This window comes from Phacochoerus africanus, chromosome 9, assembly GCF_016906955.1.
Source record: "Phacochoerus africanus isolate WHEZ1 chromosome 9, ROS_Pafr_v1, whole genome shotgun sequence".
NCBI lineage: Eukaryota > Metazoa > Chordata > Mammalia > Artiodactyla > Suidae > Phacochoerus > Phacochoerus africanus.
This window is the reverse complement of record NC_062552.1, coordinates 13046071-13058247: the sequence shown is the minus strand read 5'-3', so window position 1 is coordinate 13058247 and position 12177 is coordinate 13046071. Positions and strand designations below refer to the sequence as shown.

General features: G+C 44.6%; 1 protein-coding gene across 1 annotated transcript in view; it reads right to left on the bottom strand.

The window, feature by feature from the left end:
* Positions 1-829: 829 nt before the first annotated feature.
* The window catches only part of STMND1 (stathmin domain containing 1), a 33603-nt gene continuing 22255 nt past the window's right edge, over positions 830-12177 (bottom strand). Inside the window, exons 4-5 of the mRNA XM_047797347.1 lie at positions 2290-2421; positions 830-1593 (exon numbers count right to left, since the gene is read on the bottom strand). Of these exons, the coding sequence (XP_047653303.1) occupies positions 1309-1593; positions 2290-2421 (417 nt within the window). The 3' untranslated portion in view covers positions 830-1308. The remainder of the gene's footprint in view (positions 1594-2289; positions 2422-12177) is intronic.

The window sequence follows — 12177 nt, the reverse complement described above, 5'->3', positions numbered from 1 at the left end:
ACAGTGTGCTGAGCTGGAGGAACGAGAGGTTCAGCAGGAGTGAATGATGAAAGCTGAGATCCTTCCCCGTCACAAAAAGGAGTCTGGACTTTATGTTGACCATAAACGGGAGCCACGGATTTTAAGCAGAAGATCACCGACTAAATATTGAGGAGACTGTTGCAGCAGTACCAACTGAATGACGGTCGGGTGGTCTGAACCAGGTAAGGACAGGGACAAAGTACGGAAAGGGCTGCAAGAGATCTCGGGGTTCCCTGGTGGCCTAGTGGTTAAGGATCCTGCGATGTCCCTGCAGCGGCTTGGGTCGCTCGTAGGACTCATAAGACCTGACAATTGATTGGATGGGAACCGTGAGGGGGAGGGAAGTTTAATTCCAGTGAGAGGAGGGCCAGGAAAGTCGGCAGGGAAGTAAGGCACTGGACCGCCTCCAACCTCAGCCCCAATTCAAGTTTTTCTTTTCTCATGTGAAGGAAACCGCAGACTTCATTCTGAGGCGTGGATATGGCTTAAGTTACTTGGATGAAGTTGCAGTGCAACCAACTTCAGGATATTGCTTTAAACACAACACAAAAGGCAGAGAATTATAAAAAAAACAACAACCAGGAGTTCCCATCGTGACACAGCAGGTTAAGAACCCGACTAGTATCCACGAGGATGCAGGTTTGATCCCTGGCCTTGCTCATTGGGTTAAGGATCCAGCATTGACGCAAGCTGCGGCCATAGGTCACAGACTTGGCTTGGACACAGCCTGTGTTGCCGAGGCTGTGGTGTAGGCTGGCAACGGCAGCTCGGATTCAACCCCCAGCCCAGGAACTTCCACAGGCCAAAAGTGTGGCCCTAAAAAACAACAACAACAACAAAACAACCATCTGAACATACAGCATAAGAAGCATACATATGGATCATTAAAATCCTTAACACAAACCCCTACAATTTGTCTTAAAGGACACTCAGTGGACCGACACAGCCAAGGGGCAGGAACCCCAAAGAAGGATTTCATTTGGCACAAATACATTAATGGAAGCTGCAAGGTGCTCATAAATTAAAGAGATCTTCGCAGTGTTTGAAGCTACAGCGAAGAGGAAGAACTTTATACTACCGAAGCTAGTCAAATCCTTGTTTTCTTTAAAGCCATTCCATTCATTCAGCTAAGCACCAGCCCCGGCAGCTCACGCAGTCATTGCCAAGCCCAAGGCACCACCCCTGTGGGCGGGGGGCAGGCAGGTAAAGAAGACACGAGACACACTAAGAATGTCACCCCTGGGGAGAACTGGATGCCTTTGGATGAAATCGACAGAAAACAGCTTTTTAGAATACGTCATCTGCTTGGTTGTAGGACATGTCTGACTCCACGACCCCAATACCTTCGTAACTCTGGTTTCTATCATCGGAGTTCACGTCACTTTCACTCCTCTTCCTTGTCAACAGCTTTTCTTCCCGCAGGTCAGACGGGTTCCAGACGGCAGAGCTCATAGTGTCAAGTCCTTTGGCAAATGGAGCCTCCTCCCGACACGGATCAGCTGAGTCTGAGTGATGGGCTGGGGTCAGAAGCCGGTCACTCCGTAGCCTTTTTCTTATTTCTTCTTCTTTAGTCTGAAAAGCAGTATGAACGAGTGAAAAAGAGTCCAAGTTAACTTCCGCCGCGTTCTCATTCACACTGCCTGCCATGAACATGCCCGGCGTTTCTCTTTGATTATGCAGTCATTCAACAAACATAGGTTGAGAAATTACTGTGGAAGGAGACAAATGGCTCTACCCCATAGCCTCCGGACAGCCTGCAGACACACCCTCATGGAGCTGTGGTCTAGTCCCCACTCTGCCAGGCAGAGAGACAGAAATAAAACGCTCCCAGACCAAAGCCGTGAAGGCTGCTTCCCAGCAGAACGGCCGGCAAAGGGTTATGGGGACCACGTGCGCCAATGCAGGAGTCAAAGGTCTGCACAACTTCCTCCCGGCTCCCATCCTCCACCCCGGGACCTCCGGCCACTCCTGGCCCCAACTCAAGTTTCTCTTCTTCATAAGAAGAAAGCTCCATACGTTGCTTAATTCTCAGAATTGGATCTTGCTTCTTGAGGCTCTAAGGATGAAGCTGTAATTTGACCAACTTCAGGACAGTGATTCCTTTCTTCACACAAAGAGAATTTAAACAGATAAATGGATGGCATAGGAAAGAAGCACATGGACCACGAAGATACTGAATACAGATCCATGCGATCTGTCTGACAGCTGCCGACGGGAAAGAATGAGCTCATCTCAGCGTCGACGGCCCTCAGACAAGAACTCAGGTACCTTCCTGCGCTCCTCGGCCGCCTGCATCTTCGCTTCCACATCCTTCATCGTGAAATCTTTTACTTCCTTTTTGACCTTAAGTTTTTTCAGCCTGGCCGGTGGTTTTTTCAGTGGCTTCTCAGTAGTGTTTACCTGGAGGAAAGGCACTTTTTAAAACGGAGAATCATGAGTTCCCGTTGTGGCTCCGTGGGTTAAGAATCGGACTAAAATCCATGAAGATGTGGGTTTGATCCCTGACCTCACTCAGTGGGTTAAAGGATTTGGTGTTGCCATGAGCTGTGGTTGCAGACATGGCTCAGATCTGCCCTTGCTGTGGCTGTGGCGTAGGCTGGCAGCTCACATTTGACCCCTAGCCTGGGAACTTCCATTTAAGGGATGTGGCCCTAAAAAGAAAAAAAAAAGAGAGAGAAAATAAATAAAATGGAGAAACAAACATTTATTGGCAGAGAAAAAAGATGAATGAGAGAATAAATACTGTAGAAGATGTTAGTCCTCAAAATTTAAACAGATTTTTGGACTTTTTTTTTTTTTGTCTTTTTAGGGCTGCACCTGCAGCATATGGAAGTTCCCAGGCTGGGGGTCAAATCGGAGCTGCAGCTGCCAGTCTAGACCACAGCCACAGCAACTTGGGATCCAAGCCATCTCTGTAACCTATAGTACAGGTCATGGCAACATCGGATCCTTAACCCACTAAGCAAGGCCGGGGATCGAACCTGCATCCTTAATGGATAGCAGTCAGATTCATTTCCACTGAGCCACGACGGGAACTCCATGGATAGATTTTAAATGATGTGAAAGCTGGTAACAACCAAACTAATCCCTAAAGACTTAATTCTTGGTAACAACAGAACTTCTAAAGAAAAAAGTATCTATTAGATATCTGGGGGAAAAAAGCTCTTCTCAAAAAACAACAAACAAACAACAAACAAACAAATCATGAAAGAATGCAGAGTTAGAAGAGGGTTCCTGAAAAGGAAACACCCCCCCCCCCAAACAAAAAAAACCCTGGAGAACAAATGCAAGATGGGAAAAGGTGGCCCATGAATGATGAATTTGTAGTTCAAGGTCAAAAGTTAAACCCCATGATTTTGTAACATTCCACAAACGATACATGACCTTCATCTGGGATGGAGATTAGTTTTAGGACTTCTGGTCCTACGGAGGAGAGAATTAACCAGGACTGATGCAACAAGCCTACATGGGGCTTTGCCGTAGGTACTTAACAAATGCTTTCATGACACAGGAAAAAAAAAAATACAAACAAACCATATGATTTCCTCTGATTGACTGTCCTTTATACAGTTTAGAGCAGTGATAATGACTTTGATTCTAATGTTTAGTTATTTTAAAAGCTTAAACTGTTGTACAGGGTTTATAAAGAAAGTTTAATGGTTTTCTTTTTAGAAACTGCTTTCTAAAAATACGGTATCTTGGTTAGGAGAATATTAAAATGATCCATAAATAGTCCCCTACCTATTTAGGGGACTATGTTTAACCAGTTGGCCCCCAATCCCGCACATTAGCATGAACCACCTTAAAGAGTTTAGTGTGTGCCTTTCTATATGTATATTTTTTTTTCTGTCTTTTTGCCATTTCTTGGGCCGCTCCCTCGGCACATGGAGTTTCCCAGGCTAGGAGTCTAATCAGAGCTGTAGCCACCGGCCTACGCCAGAGCCACAGCAACGCGGGATCCGAGCCGCGTCTGCAACCTACACCACAGCTCACGGCAACGCCGGATCCCTAACCCACTGAGCAAGGCCAGGGACCGAACCCGAAACCTCACGGTTCCTAGTCGGATTCGTTAACCACTGCGCCACGATGGGAACTCGGTGTGTGTCTTTCTAAACACTTCCTGTGCACAGATGTCTCTATACATATGTATTCACAGTGAATTTGTCATATTCGACCCATCAATGGGATTGTCCTATCTACATTGTTCTGCAATTTGCTTTCTTCACTTAGTTTAATATAAATATCTTTCTAGGTCAGTATATAGTTATTCAAGTGGGGAAGGTCTTAATGAACAGCAAGGCTTCATTATAAAACGAACCCAATACAGGTACACCTTGTTTTACTGTGCTTCGCTTAGTTGTGCTTCACAGATATTTACAGATTTTTTTTTTTTTTTTTTTTTTTTTTACAAATTGAAGATTTGTGGCAACCCCATGTCGATTAAGTCTACTGGAGCCATTTTCCCCACGGGGTTTACTGACTTTCTGTCTCGGGTCACATGTTGGTAATTCTTGCGATATTTCAGTGTCTCATGATTATCCTATTTGTTATGTGATCAGTGCTCTTGGATGCTGCTATTGCAAAATGATTATGACTCACTGAAAGATGACGGCTGGCATTTTTTAGCAAGAAAGTACGTGTGAATTAAGATCCAAACATTGTTTTGTTAAACATCACACTATTGCACACTTATCACTACGGCATGGTGTAAACATAACTTTATATGTCCTACGAGACCAAAAAATTCGTGTGACTCCCTTGATTGTGCTGCAACACGCTTTCTTACAGTGGTCTGGAACCGAATCCCCAACAGGTACTCCTGCCTTGTTCTAGATAATTTCTTTCAAGACTTTTAAAGACAAAGGAGCAACAGATATCCACTGTGATATCAAAAAGCCTGTCTCTTCAGACTGCACTACTGTGGTTACTGAGCAAATAAATCACACAAAGAGAGATGCTGCAGCAGAGCAGCAAAGGGCACCAGATCTAGACTCACACAGCCCCCGGTCTGACTCCTGACTCAGTCACCACGTGGCTTTGCACAACAAATTCTTAAACTCGGTAAGCCTTCCCTTCTTTGCTTGTAATATTTATTTCACGACGCTGTTAAAAAAAGGAAAGTATACAATAGCCACTCAGGAAATGGTAATTACTTTTGATTCAGTGAAAGCAGTGACTTTTTTTTTTTTTTTTAATGGCAGCTCACAGAATCATAACCAAATACAGTATTTGTCAGGAAAGAGAGAAATGAGATTCAGAATCACAGGGGCTGGCAGGCAGGAGGCCTGGGCTTTGCTTAACTCCAGGTCTATCACGAATACTTGCTGTGTGAGCTGACACAAAGCTCTTCTTCTCTTTGGACTGACTTTTCTCAAAATTACACTATACACTGCTCTGCAGTTTGCTGAGGACGGCTAAGGTTCCTTCCAGCTTTAAAATCTATAATTCTTGGAAAGCCTTTTAAAGGGAAACATTTATTAAAGTTTTGGCTCAGTTACAGCCTTCAGACAGTTTTATGTGGTGAGAAGTTGTTCCGTACAGGAAAACTGGGAGTCGTTTGTCAAAGCAAGCCCCCCACCCCCTCCATCCTTGTATTATTTTTATGACAATTGGCTCTTAGGATCCCTGCTGACAAAAGCCATCTGCCGAAAAGATGGACTTACTTGCTGTGATGGCTCAACTAGAGCTACTGTGAAATTAGTAGTAGAGAGAGTTTGGGGGGATGTACACTCACAGAGGGCTAAAAGAGAATGAAATAGTCATCTAGGAAGTTCCCTTGTGGCGCAGTGGGTTAAGGATCTGGCACTGCCTTAGCTGTGGCACAGGCTACAGCTGCGGCATGGGTTCGATCCCCGGCCTGGGAACTTCTATATGCAGTGGGTGTGGGCAATTAAAGATATAGTCATCTAAGATCCAATAAAGAAAGTCTCCGAAGAGAGGACAAGATGGCGGAGGAGTAGGGGGACACGCCCGCCCTCTCCCACAAACACAACAAAAAAAAGCACACCTACAGAATAAATGACTCGCACAGAACAGCAACCAATCGCTGGCAGAAGAACCTAAACTCCAATAATGGCAAGAAGTTCGTGACATTACGGGGCAGAATGGGAGAAAAGAGGAGAGTGAGAGAAGGTGAATCCGAGCGGGACGGGCGCTCTCGAAAGGGAACTGCGGAGGAGAAAGGGATCCCGCACCCTGGAAAGTCACCCACACGGGGGAAAGATCAAACGAACCGGAGGAATCTCCAGATGCAGAGAAGAGTGTAGCAGTAAGTTGGAGTACGAAAAAGCCGATCAAGAACCGAACGGACCATCTGAACTACGGGCACAGTCACCAAAAATTGAGATGCCTGGGTGGGGGCTGGGCACCGAGACCTCGCCTCCGAAGCTTAGTTCCCAAGAAGGGGCCTGGGGGACGCCTGGGTGGGGGCTGGGCACCGAGACCCCGGCTCCAGAGGTTAGTCCCCAAGAAAGGGCCGGGGGACACCTGGGTGGGGGCTGAGCACTGAGACCTCGCCTCCAAGGTTGGTCCCCGAGAAAGGGCCGGGGGACGCCTGGGTGGGGGCTGGGCACCGAGACCTCGCCTCCAAAGGTTGGTCCCCAAGAAAGGGCCGGGGGATGCCTGGGTGGGGGCTGGGCACCGAAACCTAGGCTCCAGAGGTTAGTCCCCGGGCCAGGGGGGTGGGGCGGAGCGGAAACTGCTTGAGAGGTCTGGAAACCAATTGATGGGGCAGAGACTGCCTGGGTGACTAGAAAACAAAGCTGTCACAGAGGAAGGGAGCAATACTCTAGGGGTGGGGAAGTGGAAAGCCGCATCAGAGGGAACCTGGGAGAAGAGCCTGGTCTGTGCCGGTGCCAGGGAGGGGAGAGAAGAAGGGGTGGGTCCCCATAGAATACCCCCCATGCCACAGCAAGCTTACAGGCCCGCTAGCTAGCTGAAAGCTGTGCTTCCCAGTGCATCCCCTCCCCCCACCCCCACCACCCCCTACGCTCTCGCTGAACCTGGGGCTGCCTGCCATCCAGGAGGGCTGGCCTCAACAATTGCCTGAAGCCTACCACCACAGGGGCTGTCCCTGCACAGGCCTGCTTGCCCTTTGGAGGGGCTACACTTCCACAGAGTAGCACCAAACACCACCAGCCCCTGAGAAAAGGTCTGCAGCCCAGAAAAGCTAGAACAAGCCTAGCCAGGCAGTGAATAGATCTGCCTAATTCCCAGACGGTTTTTCTGAGTCAGGCTGCCCCGGGGAGGAGCCTCTTCGGTTTCCAATGGCCCTGCTACCCCCCCAAGCCCCCAGGGGGTGCCCTAGTGGATCAGCTGCATAGGACTGCCAGCTCCAGGCAGGACCCCCTCTAGCCCAGAAAAGCTGCAACAAGCCTGGCCGAGTCGGGAAGAGATCTCAGGCGGTTTTTCTGAGTCAGGCTGCCCCGGGGAGGAGCATCTTGGGTTTCCAGTGGCCCTGCTACCCGCCCAAGCCCCCAGGGGGTGCCCTAGTGGATCAGCTGCATAGGACTGCCAGCTCCAGGCAGGACCCCCTACAGCCCAGAAAAGCTGCAACAAGCCTGGCCAAGCTGGGAAAAGATCTCAGACGGTCTTTCTGAGTCCGGCTGCCCTGGGGAGGAGCCTCTTGGGTTTCCAGTGGCCCTGCTACCCGCCCAAGCCCCTAGGGGGTGCCCCACTCCCGCGGAATAGCTGCTCAGCACCACCAGCCCCCTAGAAGAGCCCCTGCAGCCCAGAAAAGCTGCAACAAGCTTGGCCAGACTGTGAAAAGATCTGCCTACATTCTCAGGCCATCCCTCTGAGTTGGGCTGCCCCAGGGAAGAGCCTCTTAGGTTCTCAGTGACCCAGATAGCTGCTCCAGCCCCCAGGGGGTGCTGCACTCCTGAGGAACAGCTGCCCAACACCGCCAACCCCCTGCAAGAACCCCACAGCCTAAAAACACCAGAGCAAGCTCTGCATGACCAAGTGAAATCTGCTACCATCGTGGTGTGGACCTCCCAGTCCTGTCTGCCCTCAGGAAGTCCTCCTTTGCTTCAAAGAAACACTGTTAGCCCCATCAACACTCCAGAAAAGCCACACTGCCTCAGAAAAGATTGACCAACAACGCCAGCCCTCAGGAAATATTCCACAGCAGTGACAAGGCAAACACTGCCCGATAATGGAGAGTACAACTCCCTCAGGAGAAAGAAAACAACAAGCAAGATGAAGAAGCAGAGAAACCACCCCCAGTCAAACCAACAGGAGAACTCACCTAAAACAGTCAACAATGAAACAGATCTCTGCAGTCTGACAGACCTGGAGTTCAAAAGAGAAATAGTGAAAATACTGAAGGAATTAAGAGAAGATATGAACAGTAATGCAGATACCCTCAGAAAGGAACTAGAAAAGATAAGGAGGAGCCAAGAAAAACTAGAACATTCATTTGCAGAGATGCAAACGGAACTAAGGGCAGTAAAAACCAGAATGAATAATGCAGAAGAACGAATCAGTGATATGGAAGATAGAATAATGGAAATCACTCAATCCGGTCAACAGACAGAAAACCGAATAAAAAAACTGGAAAGCAATATAAGAGACCTATGGGATAATATAAAGCGGGCCAATCTACGCATAATAGGAATTCCAGAAGGAGTAGAAAAAGATAAGGGGATGGAAAATATATTTGAAGAAATTATCGATGGAAACTTCCCAAATCTAAAGGATACTGGGTTCAAGATACAAGAAGCACAGAGGGCCCCAAACAAACTGAACCCAAATAGACCCACACCAAGACACATCATAATAAAAATGGCAAAAGTTAGTGATAAAGAGAGGATCCTAAAGGCAGCAAGAGAAAAACAGAATGTTACCTACAAGGGAACCCCCATAAGAATATCAGCTGACTTCTCTACAGAAACACTACAGGCCAGGAGGGAATGGCAAGAGATATTTAAAGTGCTAAAGGAAAAAAATATGCAACCTAGAATACTCTATCCAGCAAGAATATCATTTAAAATAGAAGGGGAAATAAAAATTTTTTCCAACAAACAAAAACTTAAAGAATACTGCAACACAAAACCCAGGTTAAAGGAAATATTGAAAGGGCTTCTCTAAACCAAAAAGAAAGGAAGGAAGGGAAGAAAAAAGAAAAGAAAAAAAAAAAAAGAAGAAGAAGAGGAAGAACTAGGACTGAGGAAACCACAATCAGTCACTCAAATAAGCCAGCATACAGATTTAATCATGAACAGGCCTCAAACAAAATAAAATTAAAAAGAAAAAAATAAAAAAGAGTCATCAAAACCATAAAATGTGGGCAAGGGATGTTAGGAAGTAAATAACCCTTCTTGTTTGTTTGTATGTTTCTCTTCTTAATTTTAATATAGTAATGACGTGTTTGAACTTACAGGACCATCAGCCTAAAACACACAATTATGGGAAGGGGTTAGCATACTTAAAAAACAGGGCAACCACAAGCCAAAACCAAATATTGCATTTGCGAAAAATGAAAAAAAAAAATACACTCAAGCAGATAATAACAGGAGACCATCCAACCAAAAAAAAAAAAGAAAAAAAAAGAAAAAAAAAGAAAGGAAGAATGGAGAACCATAGAATCAACTGGAACACAAGGTTCAAATGGCAATAAATAATCATCTATCAATTATCACCTTAAATGTCAATGGACTGAACGCCCCAATCAAAAGACACAGAGTGGCTGAGTGGATAAAAAGGCAAAAACCTTCAATATGCTGCCTACAAGAAACTCACCTTAGGACAAAAGATACATATAGATTGAAAGTGAAAGGGTGGGGAAAAATATTTCACGCCAATAGACATGACAGAAAAGCAGGAGTCGCAACGCTCATATCAGACAAAATAGACTTTAAAACAAAAGACATAAAGAAAGACAAAGAAGGACACTACTTAATGATTAAGGGATCCATCCAAGGAGAGGATGTTACTATCGTCAACATATATGCCCCAAATACAGGAGCACCCAGATACATACAACAAATATTAACAGACATAAAGGGAGATACTGATGAGAATACAATCATAGTAGGAGACCTTAATACCCCCCTCACATCAATGGACAGATCCTCTAGACAGAAAACCAATAAAGCAACAGAGATCCTAAAGGAAACAAAAGAAAAGTTAGACTTAATTGATATCTTCAGGACACTACATCCAAAAAAAGCAGAATACACATTCTTCTCAAATGCTCATGGAACATTCTCAAGAATCGACCACATATTGGGACACAAAGCTAATCTCAATAAATTTAGGAGCATAGAAATTATCTCAAGTATCTTCTCTGACCACAATGCCATGAAATTAGAAATCAACCATGGGAAAAGGAAAGAGAAAAAACCTACTGCATGGAGACTAAACAACATGCTACTAAAAACCAATGGGTCAATGAGGAAATCAAGAAGGAAATTAAAAACTACCTTGAAACGAATGATAATGAAGACACAACCTCTCAAAATCTATGGGATGCTGCGAAAGCAGTGCTCAGAGGGAAATTTATAGCAATACAGGCCTTTCTCAAAAAAGAAGAAAGATCCCAAATTGACAACTTAACCCTCCACCTAAATGAATTAGAAAAAGAAGAACAAAAAAGTCCTAAAGTCAGCAGAAGGAAGGAAATTATAAAGATCAAGGAAGAAGTCAATAAAATAGAGACTCAAAAAACAATAGAGAAAATTAATAAAACCAAGAGCTGGTTCTTTGAAAAGGTAAACAAAATTGACAAAACCCCTGGCCAGACTCACTAAAAAGAGGAGAGAAAGAACCCAAATAACCAAAATTAGAAATGAAAAAGGAGAAATCACAACGGATACAGCAGAAATACAAAAACCATAAGAGAATACTATGAACAACTATACGGCAACAAGTTTGACAATCTGGAAGAAATGGACAATTTTCTAGAATCTTACAGCCTGCCAAAACTGAATCAAGTAGAAACAGACCAACTGAACAGACCAATCACTAGAAATGAAATTGAAGAGGTCATAAAATCACTCCCTACAAATAAAAGTCCAGGACCAGATGGCTTCACAGGTGAATTTTATCAAACATATAAAGAGGAATTGGTGCCCATCCTCCTTAAACTCTTTCAAAAGGTTGAAGAAGAAGGAATACTCCCGAAGACATTCTATGATGCCACCATCACCCTCATTCCAAAACCAGACAGAGATACCACCAAAAAAGAAAACTATTGCCCAATATCATTGATGAATATAGATGCAAAAATTCTCAACAAAATCTTAGCCAACCAAATCCAACAACATATCAAAAAAATTATACACCATGACCACGTAGGGTTCATCCCAGGTTCACAAGGATGGTTCAACATACGCAAATCAATCAGCATCATACACCACATTAACAAAAGAAAAGTCAAAAATCATATGATCATCTCAATAGACACAGAAAAAGCATTTGACAAAGTCCAACATCCATTCATGATCAAGACCCTCGCCAAAGTGGGTATAGAGGGAACATTCCTGAATATAATCAAAGCCATTTATGAGAAACCCACAGCAAATATAATCCTCAATGGGGAAAAACTGAAAGCCTTCTCACTCAAATCTGGAACAAGACAGGGATGCCCACTCTCACCACTGCTCTTCAACATAGTTTTGGAAGTCCTAGCCACAGCAATTAGACAAACCAAAGAAATAAAAGGCATCCATATAGGAAGAGAAGAGATCAAACTGTCACTGTATGCAGATGACATGATACTATACATAGAAAACCCTAAGGACTCAACCCCAAAACTACTTGAACTGATTCATACATTCAGCAAAGTAGCAGGATAGAAGATTAACATTCAGAAGTCAGTTGCATTTCTGTATACCAGCAATGAACTATTAGAAAAGGAATACAAAAATATAATACCTTTTAAAATTGCACCTCACAAAATCAAATACCTCGGAATACACCTGACCAAGGAGGTAAAGGACCTATATGCTGAGAACTATAAAACTTTAATCAAAGAAATCAAAGAAGATGTAAAGAAATGGAAAGATATTCCATGTTCCTGGATTGGGAAAATCAATATTGTAAAAATGGCCATACTACCCAAAGCAATCTACAGATTCAATGCAATCCCTATCAGATTACCCATGACATTTTTCACAGAAGTAGAACAAACAATCCAAACATTTATACGGAACA